At 35.4% G+C, this 16829-nt stretch overlaps 1 protein-coding gene across 1 annotated transcript in view; it reads right to left on the bottom strand.

Annotated features, from left to right (window-relative positions):
- The window catches only part of HCN1 (hyperpolarization activated cyclic nucleotide gated potassium channel 1), a 368640-nt gene that overhangs the window by 64404 nt on the left and 287407 nt on the right, over positions 1 to 16829 (bottom strand). Inside the window, exon 5 of the mRNA XM_046672402.1 lies at positions 6099 to 6245. Within this exon, the coding sequence (XP_046528358.1) occupies positions 6099 to 6245 (147 nt within the window). The remainder of the gene's footprint in view (positions 1 to 6098; positions 6246 to 16829) is intronic.

The raw sequence follows: 16829 nt of genomic DNA, 5'->3' as shown, positions 1-16829 counted from the left end.
GCCCTCAGCTAATATCTGTGCCAATCTTCCTCCACTTTATATGTGGGTCACTGCCACAGTGTGGCTGATGAGTGGTGTAGGTCTGTGACCAGGATCCAGACCTGTGAACCCAGGCTGTTGAAGCAGAATGTGCAGAACTTAACCACTATGCCATGAGGCTGGCCTTGAAGATAATTTTCTTTTTAAAGATTGGCACCTCAGCTAACAACTGTTGCCAATATTCCTTTTTTTTTTTCTCTTCTCCCAAAACACCCCCCGTACATAGTTGTATATTCTAGTTGTAGGTCCTTCTAGTTGTGGCATGCAGGATGCTGCTTCAGCATGGCCTGACGAGCAGTGCCTTGTCGGCGCTGGGATTTGAACCAGTGAAACCCTGGGCCACCAGAAGCGGAGCGTGTGAACTTAACCACTCTGTCACAGAGCCAACTCCTGAAGATAATTTCTTAAGAAGACTTTACAATCACTTCTCAGAATACTGACAGTTCCAGTGGAGCCAGTGCACAGGTCACACGGCCTAGCCCAAGGATGAAGAACACACAACTTTGTCTGCCACTCTGAATCTTCCACACCCTGAGGTGGCTCACCACTTAGGTCTGGATAGGGAAAGCAGCAACATTTGTTTTATGAGCCATTGACAATATCGTAGTCAGACTTGGCACAGCAATAAAGTTTAAAAAAAAAGGTATTTTCTATCTATTCCATGGATTTTATTCAATTACAAAGATTGGACAGAACATTTATACACTGTCCGTTATGGTACCCTACTGAAATCTCCTCTATCCCCTAAGCTGACTCTGCAATAAATTACTAATGCATAAAACTGGAGAAGTTTAAAAGAAAATAAAAACAATCGTATACAAAATAGGACCTTTTGGATTATAGTGCACACATCAAAACAAAATCACAGAGGAATATAAAGATGCCAGTATCTTCTTGCTGTATATGAGAAACAATGTTGTCCATAGTCTCATCTAAAGTGATATTAAGAAAGTTCTGTGGCTACGGTACTTCATAGTTCTGGGCATCACTTTTCTTATCCATACAAGGTACACTGTTCTGTCAACAAAATGCTCTTTCCAAGCTCTAACAATCAATGATTCTTTGAGAAGATTTGCCCAGCATGAGATCCTTATTTAGTTTTTCTTGGCTTATTTACCCAACTAGTAATTATTAAATATGTACTATCTAGGGGCTGGAGTTATGGTGGAAACCAAGAAAGACAAAGTCCTTGCCTTCTTGGATGCTGAGTTCATACAGCAAAATGGACAATTAACAAGAAATACAAAGGTACAACAAGACGACAGAATGATGTGTACACAACAGAAACGCTGATATGATGGAGAATGACTATGAGGGAATTAATTTAGATGAAATTCTCAGAGAAGGCCTCTGCAAGGAGATAACACTTGTGTTGTGACTTGAACAATAAGAATGAGCGGGCTATTTGTTAAAGGCATTTCAGCAATTCCTCTCCAACATACAAAAAAAGATAAATGACCTAATTTAGGCCACAAAAATGGAAATAGGAAAATGCTATCAATAAAATAGTGCTTTTGAAATATCTATTAAGTGAATTAATTTGCATATGTATGATATGAGAGTTTTGTAAGAGCTTTCAAAGGTCACAGAAATGAAATTCTTTGTGCCATTTTCCACCTTAAAGATTCTTCATATTTAAAACTATTCAAACAAGTTGAAAAGAAAGACTGGAGAGTAAAACATAATATGGACTTAATGAATATAGAATAATTTTCACATTTTTAAACATTGCATTTTACTTACTTTCTCTATTTTTAAGTAATAAGGTTTTTTGTATAAGCTTTAGAGTCTGAAAGTTTGACCTATCCTTTATTTTTATACATTCGTGAGTACCCCGACTTGTGTTAGAAGAAATCACTACTCTTAAGTATACATTAGAATCTTAAACTATGCAAAATAGCTTCATAAAAATGAGCATTCTGGACAATATGGCATTTTAAGTTAAAAGTCTTGTTACAACGTAAGATGGCTGTTGATCCAAAACTGAATATACTATTAGCAATTGTGTGTGGTGTGTGTATGTGTATACAATGCATATCTACTATTGTTACCTTTGGTCACCAAACACACATCAAATAATCCAACTTTCCCTTTTTGAGTATCCTAGTTTCCCTCGTTTGACATTTACTGTATCAATCATTCAATGTCTTCTCTATGCCAGGCAGTTCCTAGACGCTAGAGGCACAACAGTGACCAAACTACACCTTTCATGTTTATGCCTCATATTCTAAGTGGAATGCAGCTTTTGAAAATTGGAATGATGCATTTTACTACTTTTAAAATATTTCTTGTGATCTACCACTATTACTTGAATATAGCAGGTACCTAATACTCCAAGTTAATAGGAAGCAAAATATATTTCTCATTGAACTTTTCTTCAGAAAACATGTCTGGCTTTTATAGATTTAAGTTGAGTTTGAATAATGACTTGTTGTCTTTCTGCCAATGTCTTTCCTTACTGTCCTATTCTTCTCATCCAACTTCCCTTCTAATAAAGTACTAACTCAGAATAACATTAAATGTAAGCTTCTGTGTGATTCTGATGCCAGAGAAGCAAAAACTGAAGAGCAGATAAACAAACGGAGAACATTGTTTTCACCTTTTTAAGGTGCTAAGTGTTTGAGCATCTTATGCTTCCACTTCTAGAATCTCTAATTTCATTAAAAGCCATGATTCTGACCCTGTTTTTCATTCATAGTTCTGTTAAAAAGCATACACTCAGTAAATATTTAATGAGTTCCTACTATTTACTGGTCACTAGAGATCCAAAGATATGAAGACACAGCTTGATCCTCAAAAAGCTCACAGTCTTGAAAGAGACAAACAATAAACTGACAAATGATAAGTACAGTGACAGAGACAGAGGGGTTAGGGAAAATTTATGAAGAAAGTCATGCCTGGTAAGAGTGTTTAATGGAAAATAGAGAGTAAGCTGAGTAGAAAAGATTGACGATAGAGAGGGTGGCAGGAAGAAAGGCAAAGGGGCAATCAACAGCTTTCCCTCCCCTCCCCCTTGAAATGAACAGCAATTCCCTGTTAAAGAAGTATGAACGCAAAGAAATAAAAATGGAGGCAGGCCATGGGGCAGCTCGTGTGTCATGTCAAGGAGTTTGGACTTTTTTCTTTCAGTGGATACGAGGTCATGATCAGGTTCTTGGAAGAGAGTAACATCATCAAACTTGTGTTTTATGTTGATCAATATGGTAGCCATGAGATGGGATGCTTTTGAGCTAGTAAAGATCAAAGTCAGGGGGAAAAGTTGTGAATACACTTCAGAAGTTGCAGTAACACATGCTGAGAACCTGCCATTTGAAAACATAAAGGAAAAAAAATTGTTAACTTAATGATAGAATAGTTGTAGGAATTGAGAAAATTGGAGGTATGTCTGTGGACGGCTTTAAGGGGGTAAAAATGAAAAGTAGATTTTTTCCACTAATGATCAGAGTAAACTGAAGTATGGCAAGAAAAGATAGTTAATAAGACACACATAATTAAGAAAATTTTCTTGTTATCCTGGTTTTCCATTACACTGAGAATTTTCAGCACAGAGGAATGCTTCCCATTTAAGCATGCAACTTCTTAGGGTTCATTTTTATGCTTACTTTTTCTGTCAGCTTTTTGTATTCCCTCAATGACATTTTCTGCTGGAATCCTTACTTTTCCCTGTTTCTTTAAAATAAATCCTTAGTTTTATTGTATCCTCCTGTCTTTTCATTTGATTTTAATCCCTGATACTGTCTCTATGATTACTTTGTCTCCCGGCTACGGCCCGTCGCACCCTATGTTTGAATCCCTCCAGGCCTTGAGCACCCAGCCTGTGTCCTGTGTCCTGAGTTTCTGTCTGTGAGTGAAGGGGATTTGGGTTTAAACCAAATTCTGTAAGCCAACAAAGAGATAAAGCGGAGCCTACTGACAGATTAAGAAAAATGATATATTACTTTAAAAAAAATACACAAAGAAGTGTTTGAATTATGTCTCCCAAAGCAAAAAGATTCATACATTCTTATTTGATTAAGGACCAAGTAGGGAAAATAAGCTAATCAATAGCAGATATTTAGCTCCTTTTATTGTCAAAACTCTTAACTGATATCTCAAGGCTTTTTACAAAAAAATATGTAAATAGCTTTTAGTGGATGCAGAAACTTAGGAATGGTTATAAATGGTAGAGATGTTAGTTGGAATTAAAATATTTGTTGAGTATTTAATATATGTTACATGTACTAGGAATTTCAAGAAAATTTCAAAATGTAGACTAAATGGCCTTTTCTATTAAAGAAATTTCATGACAAAAGCAGAAAAAACAAATGTGGAAGAATAACGATAACATACAATAAATAGCATGCAAAACTTATGGACTCAGTGCAGTGGGGGTCAGGGAAAACAGTGATCAGATCTAGTCTGGAAAACCAAAGAAGTTATAAATAAAGAAGTATTATTTGAACTGGATTTTGCTTGTAGAAGGCATTTATTTAGACGAGAGACATTTCTGGAAAACACATGATGCAAGGGTTGGAAATTATAATTGATTTTTGCAAAACAGCAAGTTGCACAGTTGGGCGGTAGGCCACTTTGGAACGTGCAGGGCAGCATGGAGAAGGCAAGCTGGAAATGTAACCAGAGTCAGAGCATAGAAGAGCTGGCATCTCAGCCTAAGGTGGCTTTATTTGGTTTAATTCATAATATGAAGACTGAAAGTTTCAGAACAAAGAAACAGCCAGCTTGTATACATAAAAGAAGATTAATCTGGCATCGATGATTTAAATGGTAGTTAGGGAAAACAGACCAAAGGCTGGAAGGCAAACCAAGGGTGTAGTGTAGATAGTCCCTGAGAGAGAAATAAGGTTAGGGTGACATCACTGGCGAAGGAAACAAGGGCATGGGCATGAGATGTATTGCCACAGCGAATTGATAGCATTTGGTGATTGACTGGATGTGCAGAGAAGAGAAAGATTCAAAAAAAACGACCTAAGTTTTTACATTCCATATGGCTTGAGAGAATGATTAAAACATTTACAGAGAAACATCATTTACCTTAAAAGGTAAATGGTTTAGTGATGGAAGATAATGACTTTATTACATAGCTTACATATATAGGGGGCCAGGGGATATCATGTGGCTTTTAAGAAAAGTTCTTATGGCAAGAACTTGGAACTCAAATTTACAAAATTGAAGTGTGAGATGAAATAAATAAAAGATAATAAACTCAGAAAGGCAGAATGAAAGCCAATGGCTCAGTAATGGTTCAGCGTTAAGCCCAAGAAAGAGATTCAGGATGTGAGTTTTGTTAGCAGTTTAAAGTACCATCAAGGGCTCAAAGACAAAGGCTTTGATGATTGACAGGTCATTGATAACTTTCAAGGAAACAATTTTGGTAGAGCAGTGGAGATCAAACCACAATTCAATGATTATATAGTAATCTTTTGAGAAGGTTGGTAGTAAAAGAAAGAAGAAAGAGCAAAGCAATGTAAGAAATATGATCAAGAGAAGGTTCCCTTGGTCTAGGGGAGACCTGAACATTCTAGTGGGGAGAGGGAAGACATCTAGGGAAGATGGGAAGAAGATGTAATGCAAAGAGGTGGTCATTGATGTTGCAGTGTTTCAATGAAGTGATAGGAAACAGAATTTACTTGAAACAGGTCAGCTCAGTCTTTGATCAGGGTTCATAGGATAAACAGGGAAAAGGAACATGAGAGGAGAGCAGAAGTAAAAAAAGGAGATCAAGAAACAGTTCGATAAGCATGAGATGAAAGAGTGGAAGATTCAGAAGATATGGACAATGAGGATACAAGAAAATATTTTGATAACCAGGGATACAGAAAATAAAACAGTTCTGAGAATCATAATTAGAGGAACAATTTTCCAGCACTGCTTTTTCTCAACAATTAAAAACCTGTATATGGGAGAACACAAGGGAGAATAAGGGCAAAAAATGATGTCTTTAACATTTAGTTCTGATTTTTCTTTTGAGTAGTGTCATAACATGGACTTGAGGATTTCCCATGAAAAGAGAAAATAAACAATGATCATGTACCATGGAGAGTGAGGACTAGAAATCTTACCTCTCTCAGAGGATCATTGAGTTCATTGAGAATATTTTCCTCATCAAAGATTTTGCCTTGGTATCTGTGTTCATAGTAATCATGGATCTTCTGACGCATATCAGCTGGTAACTTATGGAATGACATGTATTGTTCTACTTGCTTATACTGTAAGGAAAGGAAAAAAGGAAATTAGAAAACATTGTTAGGCTATATTGGAAATCACCACGTTACTTTGTTGTGCTGTAGTCAATAACATTTGAATAACAGTAACGAAAAAAAAGAAATCTTTTAAGGGGAAGGAACTGAAGTACTAGGTTGTAATCTATCTACTCTGTCACATACTGTAGTAGGCATTTATTTAGGTAAATACTTCTTGTAAAGAACTGAGATGTTATGGAGACAAGGCATGAAAAGAGTTCAGAGAGAATTTAAGGGTGTAGCCCCAGAAAAGCTAGTGATGGGGCAAGAAAAAAAAAAGGATGCTATTTTTTTGGATTCTTTTTTTTTAGCTCATTCTAGAAGAAGCATGAAATTACTGTTCGCCTCTTCATTTGGAGAAAGAATCTCGTAACTTTGAATAGTACAAAAGGTTTTATCTTAGACCTTATAGCAAAAGATCAGACCTAATTAAATTTTGAATCTAGAGGCAGAGAGCTTGGGAGCTGTTTGAAAGTCATAGATAGCCAAGCAACACAGATGCCTTGTAAAGGAAAAGAATATGTCAGACTTCCAATTCAGGACACAGGAGAATATCAGGGTGAGACTAGATCCACATAATTTTATAGCTGAAAGCTAACTTAGACATTTAAGTTCATTTAACCAAGTAGTTCTCAAACTTGATTGTTTATAAAATTTGGGGTGGGTTTGCCTATTGGGAACACAGATCTACAGCCTTAACTCCAGAGATTGATCCCGTTGATGTACCTACATTTGTAACTTTACACACACACTCATATACACACATACATACACATTAAAAAAAAATAACAACCCTGCTAATCAAACAGGAACACAGGAGCATGTCTGTTACCCAGGAGCTTATTAGAAGACAATTTCAGGCTTTATCCCAGACCTATGAAATCAGAATCTGCACCTTAAAAAGATCTCCAGGTGACTCATACTCATTTAAGTTTGAGAAATACTCCCTCAGTGTTTCAAATGCAGGTGGTCATGAGGCCACACTTTGAAAAAATTTATGAGAGCCCAAAAAATTAGTTTCATTGTACAGATGATAAAATTGAGTACAAATAAAAAAGTAGCTTATAAAACTGGATAAAGATATTGGAATAAGATTCTTACCTTAAACAAAACACATTTGATATATTATCTATGGAAAATATTTTTCTCAAGTCTTTTCTTGATAACAGAGCTCTGACTAGAAGACCCAGGTCTTCTGATTCCTTGTCCACAATTATTGTAATTGTAGTTGGTAATTTATAATGTACATCTAATGAGAAACAGAAATTTACTATATTGTATTTCTTCAATTTTTTCTACATACTTTCCTTGCACACAACATTCATATTGTTTGGATGTTCTCTTTTAGAGATTAGTATCCTCAAGTAAAACAACTTTGTCTTGATATTTCCCTTGTTTAGTTACCAGACTATCCCCTATTTAAAGCCTGTAGGTTTCTATCTATCTATCTATCTATCTATCTATCTATCTATCTATCTATACCTAAACCATCTGAATTATGATTTATGCATTTTCAATTTAGGCACTGTAGAGGACCAGAATTGGCCACCCCACAATGTCTCTCTTTAGCTTGACTATTTTTAAGGATAAAAGACTCTGAAAGAAACTTTGACCTCCCACCTAACCCCCTAAAAGAATTTAAGATGGGCCATCACCATAGATAACTCTGGGTATGACAGACTCTGGGAATCTTTGCTAACCTTATTTTCTTCAAAGTTCTCTCTGGGGTCACATTGTTTATACACGACCGAGCAAACATTTATTTATCCAACATTTGCTTTTCCATCCCCATGTAAATTGCCTTCTTCCCCTTTGAAGTCCCAAACCACTACCCCAACATCCTCCTTTGTCTTTAGCTGAAGATGGTATTTAAGGTGGTGGCTTCAGCCATTTTGGTGTTACTCAGTTTTCCTGGGTTTCTCCCATGTATACTTGTTATTAAAATTTGATTTTCTCCTATTATTCTCTTTCACGTCAATTTAATTCTTAGAACAGTCAGAAGGACCTAGAAGGTAAGGGAATAGTTCTTCCTCCCCTACGGCACCAGCGTTGTCACCGTCATTGGGTATAAGTAGGTTCTAGTATGTACGTACTCAAGAAGTATTAGGTTAATTTTTCCTGAAGCACTCAGAATCTGTATGCCCACTTAACCTCAACATACTTGGTAGCCCCCTTCTAGAGACCTGGGACTCAGTCTTCTTGGCCCCTCATGCAGCTGGTCCACAGGAAGGAACTTTCAGTGGCCTTCTCTACGAGACCACTGTGTAGGTTAAAGTTGATTTGCAGCTGGACTAGAAAAGCTCAATCTTTATATCTAAAGATATTTGTGTGTCTGATTTTTACTCTTATCCAAAAAAAGGGCAGTGGGATATTTGATGTACTGTTTAGAATCCAAACCTCCACTGGAGACTCCTAAGGCTAACTTCTATGCTAATGATTTGCGTTGAGCCTACCTGGTTGGATTATTCTAGCTTGACTATTTAAAGAGCTACTGACAGCTTTGTCAGTGAACTCTCCCCAAACCAAGACTCCTTGCACAGATCTTGGCGGATCAAACCAGAGATGCAGCATGCTCCAGGTGCCCACAGATTGAGCGCACAGCATGCTCGTGCTGGGGAAAGGCCCTTGGGCCTCTGATCATTGTCTGCATTCTCTTTCTCTGCTGCATTGTGTCCTTTGCCATTAAACAAAACCCTCATATAAGTATAGTCTGTGGAGGCTCATAAATCCTGTCAAATATCTTAACTTGGGAAAACAATAAGACAGTTTCAGACAACAGGAGTGCCACAGTTTGGACACTTACTGCATTGACAGAAGTCCTTTCTGGCCAAATAAAGGATTCAAGTTTCTTCAGAACCAGTAGGTGTCAGGTAATTTCTGCTGACTTTTCTCAACAGACTGCTCACTCAAACACTGTTGGAGTGGTGAGAACCTTTAATTTTATCTAGCATATTGAGCTCTAGACGTCTCCATTCTTTGCATGCATTCAGGGGTATGGTAGGCGGCATTAAAACTTAGTAGTATTTTATTTGTTTTGGGGAAATCTGTGCTTATATGCAAAGGCCTACTCGTCTGGAGAAAAAAAAATACTATGTCTACCTCTGGAATTGGAAAACTAACTTCATTAGCTAACTACAAATGTTACACATAAAGTTATTTTATTTTATGGAAAGTCAGAGTTTGTTGAATCTAGTTATTTTTCCTCACAAAAATTATTTAATCTCTTTAGACTTCAGTTAACTAATCTACAGTAAGAGGGTGTTAAACAAAATGATCTTCCTTGCTCTTTCAGACTAAAGTTCTAGAAATATTTCCTGTCATTTACCCATACGGAGTTCAGTTTGATTTTTGAGCCTATGCTACATACTTGAACCATTCATTGACTCATAGTAATTATTGATCTAACAAATGTTAGTTTATTGCTATGTGCCAAGGTTTCTCAAGGTGTGATGGCTAAACAACCAGTATCACCTAGGGACTTGTTAGAAATGCACATTTGTAGTCTCCACCCCAGACCAACTGAATTAGAACTTCTGAATTAGAAACTCCGGCAGTGTGTGTTTTAACAGGCCCTCCATATGCTAACATATCAGAACCACTTCTATACGCCAAGTACTGTGTTATCTTAGGACATAAGGAAGCACATTTGAGGGAGGAGAAGAGAAAGCCAGGAAATTCAGTTTTGACAAGTTAAGTTTAAGATGCCCATAGCACATCCTAATGCTAATATGTAGATCAGGCACTCAGAAGAGAAAATATACACATAGTCAATGACTAAGGGATCAGAAAGGAGGATGCGTCAAACGAGAAGGAAAAAGGACAAAAAGTGGAACGTATATTTTAAAAGCATTTGTGTTATGGAGGTTGATCAAGTTAAGGGAACTGACGTTAGCTAGCAAGATGTGAGAGAAGAACCATAAAAGTTGGATTAGCAGAATCCAAAGAAGGATAAAGTTTCAAGGAGGCAGTGCTCAAAAGGGGTCTATTCTAAAAAAAGAAATAATGGACGCTGGCCATTGAATTTGGAAATTAGGTAATAATCTTTATTAGAACACAACATTCATTGAAAACAGGAGCTACTTCCTTTTGTTTATGTTTTCTCTCACACTTAACAAGACTTGTAAGAATGAATGAAAACATCACCTCCATGTGACATGGAGAAATAAAAATAACGAATAACTCTTTGAAGTAGACACCTAGTAGAAGGTGGACAATGAAATAAACTAGCTGTTAAAAGTTATGCATAAGCTGACAAAGTCAAAAAGTGATAAAATGGCAAAGTTTCTGTTACTTGTAGTAACACACCATATGCAAAAGATGACGATATATTTAATAGTCACTGATGGATAGATTTCTGAAAAGTAAAGATGCAAATATAATTCCTCTTGAATATGTGAAATCAAAAGTTCATCCTATCAGATCTAAAGAGACTGTAAAACAATTATCATTTAAAATTCCAATGTACTTTTATTTTTAAAATGTTCTTTGCAATTAATATATAAAAATAATGCATGTACATGATATTAAAAATGAGATCTAATAGAGCATTTATAATGCATGGCAACTTTCCATTCCGAAATACACCAGTCTCACTTCTCTCATGTCATCATTTTTAAAAGGTATTTTGCCCCTGTTCCTAAGTAATATGCTTCTGTTTCTATTTCTTATGTGGTTAATTATAGGCATCAGTTATTCAGTTTTTGCCATAAAAAGGTGATCTCGTCCCTATATCTTCTCACTTCCTTTCTCATGCTATAATTGAGTCACGAGTGTTAATTCTTCCCTTAGTTTCCTTTGCAACTTTACATAACATATTTATACTTTTATTTCTTGGTTAGAAAACTCTGGACAAGTTTATTAGAAAGTAACAAACTCCCTCCTCACTTTTACTTTTTAACTTCTATCATCTCTACCTTTAAAATGTAAAAATGATGGCCACCACAGCATGTCCACTGATGAATGGTGTAGGTCCACGCCTGTGAACCAAACCAGGCTGCTGAAGTGGAGCGTGCCGAACTTATCCTTTGTACTAGTAATTGAGCCTACTAAACCCATAAAGTGTTACACTGTTTAACCTACTGCAATTAACCTGGATTAATCTGTTCTTTAAAGAATTTGCAGTTTCTTTTGGAATCTCTGTATCAGTCTTTACATTAAGTGCAGCTGTAAGTAGGAAGAAATCGTAGACTTGAAAACAGAAACGGCCTTTGGATATTAAGCAATGAAATATTGGGTTGATTGACAGCACCTCCCATGCCTTCTTATTTCAACTATTTCTATGTACATTGTGAAATTGTGACAATTTAAGTTAACTTTATTCAATAAACTAGGATTTTGTTGTTGCTGTGGAGAGTATATAAGAAATAGAGGCTAGAGTCATTGCCTTAAGAAGCTTAACGGCTAATTAATTGATTAGAACATAAGCAGTTATTGAGGAGAGGGAATGACTTGCTAAAATATCCTCTTCATTAAATATGTATTCTATTCTATTTGAAAATAAAAGGAGTTTTCTTCATCACCAAGACAACCATGTTTACCACTAAAAAAATAGATAGCCTTCAGGCGTCCAGGCATGATTTATATACTGAATGTTTCTGGAAGATAGGAATCAGAAGTTACACTTTTCATTTTATTATAAGAGCAAATAACAAAAGAATTAAAATTAATGAGTTATTCATAATTACTCATTAAATCAAATGTACCTCTCAGTTTATGATTTTAATTTGTTTTCGCATCTATAAAACATTGCATATAAGTAGGTAACTTTTTACTGACATCCGTCTCTCGAGAAGCATTGAATTACTGTACAATAAAGTGTTTTATGATATCTCAGGGCATTTTTTACAATGTAGCACACATCCACAGCTGATTCTTAACCTGGAGGATGTTTATGTGTAACTTAAGACATTAATGATAACTGTCATTCCACCACTTTTCAAAGTTCTTATGTAGGGAAACTTCAAATGATTCCAGAAAGAATTATTAATGGTAAAAATTCTTGCCACCAAAACTCAACCTCCTGGCTGAAGCACAGCTCAGTCTTTGGAGATGACAGTAAGTGCTCTCAGGTAACCTAAGACAGGGAGTCTGAATTCCTACATGTTATTTCTAAGATCAATTTGTTTATGCATTAATTCAAAAAATTAATACAATATATCATAAACTCTGTTTAGCCAAAACTCTAGCAGTTTTATGACAGATGGCTGAGAACATACTTTTCTTAATTAATATTAGCATATAACACCACTGAATTCTTCAAAGTATCTATATGGAATCTCGTAAGATAATAAATTTAGCTTTACTTTAATAAAATGTTGAGCAAATAGCAGTACTTCAAATAATGAATTTATTATGAGTAGATATCAATATATATTTGTGCGTGTGTATATATATATGTATCTATATGCACACGCACAAACAGAGATGTGTTTGTGTAATGAGTTTCAAAAACATAGGCCAAGCCCGTGGCATAGTGGTTAAGTTTGTGTGCTCCACTTCTGTGCCTGGGGTTTGCGTGTTTGGATCCAGGCTAGACTTACCTCACTCATCAGTCATGATGTGGTGGCATTCCACATACAAAACAGAGGAAGATTGGCACAGATGTTAGCTCAGAGGAAATCTTCCTCACCAAACCCCCCAAAAACCCCCCCAAACCTCCACTATATTTGTATTGTAATTTTGAAAGATACATAGTTCTAATTCTTATATCTATAAACATTTTTCATTGTCTTTATTTTTGGAATAGTTTTATTTTTAAAAAACATAAGACTAAAACTACTTTGTAAACGGCATTCCATAAGTAGAGGACAATGAACAAGAAAAAATGAATTACACTTTTAGCATAAACTGCTGCCTAATTTAGTCATATATTAAAGCATTATTCTACTTATAAGTAATTATTGGGAAAATCATTAAATAGCAAATAGTTTAAAAATCCAGTTAAACTAAAATACATCTCATGCTCAATACAAATATAGCATTGTAAAAATTGTGTCCAAAATGACATTCTTCTTACAGAACGAAAAATTGAAGTAAACTTTATATTCAAATGATTACGTGTAGATTTTAAACATAATTAGAAAATAATGATGATTAATAAAAAATATTTAACATTGCCCTTCAAAGACCAGTAATCAATCATGAATTACTTTTTCCTTTGTTTTTTATGTTTAAGCCAACCATCATAGGAGTTATGACTAAGCTGGTTTTTTTTGTTTTTTTTTTTTTTAAAGATTTTATTTTTTCCTTTTTCTCCCCAAAGCCCCCAGTACATAGTTGTATATTCTTCGTTGTGGATTCTTCTAGTTGTGATACATGGGATGCTGCCTCAGCGTGGCTTGATGAGCAGTGCCATGTCCGCGCCCAGGATTCGAACCAACGAAACACTGGGCCGCCTGCAGCGGAGCGCGCGAACTTAACCACTCGGCCACGGGGCCAGCCCCGCTAAGCTGTTTTATTTTTTAAAAAGGCATTTTTATTATTGCCACTTATTTTAGCTTGATAAATATCTTTCTATGTATATCTTGCATTTAAAAATAAACTAATCCCTTTTTATATATATTTAAAAAGCTAGATTATATGCAAATGAGTTTATCAAGTATTATTTCTAAAATATTTACAGAAGGATTGAATCATTTTCAAGATCCATTCTAAAACATAGCAGAATCTTCAATTCATACTTACTGAGGAAAATGGTTTTTTTAGCTAAAATAGATTCTTGGTTATTTTGTGAAATTCTTTAAAGCAGCATTGTCATATCAGAGTAAGTCATATAATAATAAAGATATCCAAATATACCTAAATTTGACTTCCAATAAATTAATTGGAAAAAATTAAAGGCAAATCACACATGAAGAAAAACAAATGGTTGTAAAGTTACTTTTTTCTGCAGAAGCTAAATGAGTTATTTCCATCTTATCTTCATTCTTCTCTATCTCTTTTGGAAAGCTGGGCAATGAAACATGGGTTTCTCTATCACAGAGTGAATTCTTCAGTTCTCAAGACACGGGGAAAGCTTTTCATGATAGTGAATAAGTATCGACTTGGCCTGGAAAACTATCAAAATCACAACGTAACAAATAATCTCAAAATCCTTACGGAAAATATTATCAGGTAAAAGTCATTATTCTTCCATTTAGAATGATCTCTTCCAACATAAACAGACACTTGCCCTCTTGTTTAGGGAACTTAGCACTATCCATTCAGATATTTCACAGTGAATTATATTTTCATATATTAAAAAATAAAATCAATATTTAAGAAAACACCTTGGAAATTGTTTACACTACATAGTTCTTTCTCTCTTTCTCCTTATTATTATATTTTGGTTTTAAAATGGCAAGATTTCAAAAAGTCAGTGTAACACTGTTAAGACAACTAAGCAAGTAATTTAAAAACATAATAATGAGAAGTCAGTATATTTAGCAAATAGAAGAAAATGCTTAGTTAAGAAGTAAATAAATTGTTCATATAAAACATTCTTAGAAAGTTAATTTTTTAGTAATTATAGACTAAAAGTTGAGGGGATGGATAAATGCTAGAAACTGAAGCAATCATTATTATCTTTAATAATAGAGTTAAAATGTGTGCTTGGATATTTTAAAAATCCTTTAGAGTGTTTTCTTGCTCTAAATGGCTTTGATTTTTATTACTGCAGCTTCTCTTGGTGTGTGTAGGTGTAGGAAAATGATTTTAATCGTTAATTTAACAAGAGTACAGACTGATATACCATGGTAATCTAATCATGCTTTCATTTTTCTGTAAGACCGTTTAAAATATTCTATGCTATCTAAATACTCTTATTTATCTCCTCTAGCAACTTCTTTCACTACAGATGATGACCTTACCTAAAATTTCAAAAATAAATAGAAGTTTTCACACCAGAACATCTATTAACTCATTTAGAAAGATACCAATTTTTTCTCCTTCTCTCCTTCTTGGTCTTGTAACAATGAAAGAATTGTCTCTTCTCGCACTTGCACGCTAATCTTCCAACTGTGAATATCCAGTCTTCATCCTTCCTCAGAAACATTACCCTATTTGTTAGAGTTTCTATCTTAGATCTTCAACTTTCTCTATATACATTCGCTCTGGCCAAATCGCATTTTATTATATTCACCTTTTCAATTAAAATAATAATGATAATAATAAAATATTAATAATAAAAATAATAGTATCTGAACCTTGGATATTACATACTACTTTCTGGCACTCAACTGAACACTTTACTCATGTTTACTCTTTTATCCCTCACAACAACCTTACGACATTGCTACCATTATCTTCACTTTACAGATGATGAAATTGAGGCACAGAGAATTTAAAGAACTTGTGTAAAGTCACATAGCTAACTAGTACTGAAGCCAGGACTGGAACCTAGCCTATCTGAATCTGTAGTCTGTCCTCTCACTCACTACATGATATTCCTGTCTTCAAAACATGACTCTCAGTTGAGCATAAGTAGCTAACTAGTAGCACAAGCGCTCCACTAACACCCTATTTTCTCCTTCCTTTTTCTCAACCAATTCCTTGAAAGAATGGTCTGCACTTATTACCTGTATACCTCTCATTAAAATTGTAAACATTTAATTACAACTTCCATTCCTTCTTTTCCATTAATAATACTCATATTTCCATGATTTCCCAATGATTACTTAATTAGATACTTCACAAAGATTTTTTTTTAAATTTTGTATCTGAATGGCATTGAACACCAGTATCAGACACTATTGATGTCACATGAAACCCTTGTATCCTTGCAAGATGGCCCACCTCTGACCTCAACTGCACTTACGGTGGACGGTCCATCTCAGGGTTTCTGCCTCAGGGCTTTCTGAGAAGTTTAGAAACTTGCTTAGCTCAAGCTAGAGTTGCATGGAAATTTAGGCATGGGGAGAGGTGTAGGTAAGACCTCCCAGGGAAACAGTCAGTCAATGAAGGGCTTGAGTCTACAGGTTAATGCCATAGGCTCCCAACCTTTAGAGAGACAATTCTCAGGTACATTCTGCACAGTTCCTCAGAGGTTCTCAGTAGGACTAAGTCCCACTTGGCCACCTTGGAAAACAAATTAACAAAATACCCTTCAGGGGCTTTCCTTTTTCCCTAGTCTTACTCATCCTGCTTCCCCATTCTGCTTCTTCGAATTCCTCCCCAATAAATTACCTATACCAAATCCTTTTTTTAAGCTCTTGTAGGAGAACCCAATCTAAGACAACATTACTACTGATCCCTTCCTCCTAGAGATATCTTATTCCTTGGCCTTTCCATTTATATTCTCTTCTGGCTTTCCTCTTTCCTCTCTGGCTGCTCTTTGCAGCCTTATTTGTTGACATCTCTTTATATGTTGGTGTTTCCAAGGACTGTGCCTTGGACTTTTTTCTTTTCACTTTATATATTTTCCCTGAACAATCCTTCTCACTTGCATGACTTCAGTTACTATCAATATATCACCAATTTCCAAGTTAATGGCTCCAGCAGAGAACTAAGCCCTTACCTCCAGACTCATATGCCCATCCTCCCTTTAAGTATCTATTCTTTTTTTTTTTTTTTTCT

Source organism: Equus quagga, chromosome 9 (assembly GCF_021613505.1).
Source record: "Equus quagga isolate Etosha38 chromosome 9, UCLA_HA_Equagga_1.0, whole genome shotgun sequence".
NCBI lineage: Eukaryota > Metazoa > Chordata > Mammalia > Perissodactyla > Equidae > Equus > Equus quagga.
This window is presented reverse-complemented; position numbering and strand designations above follow the sequence as displayed.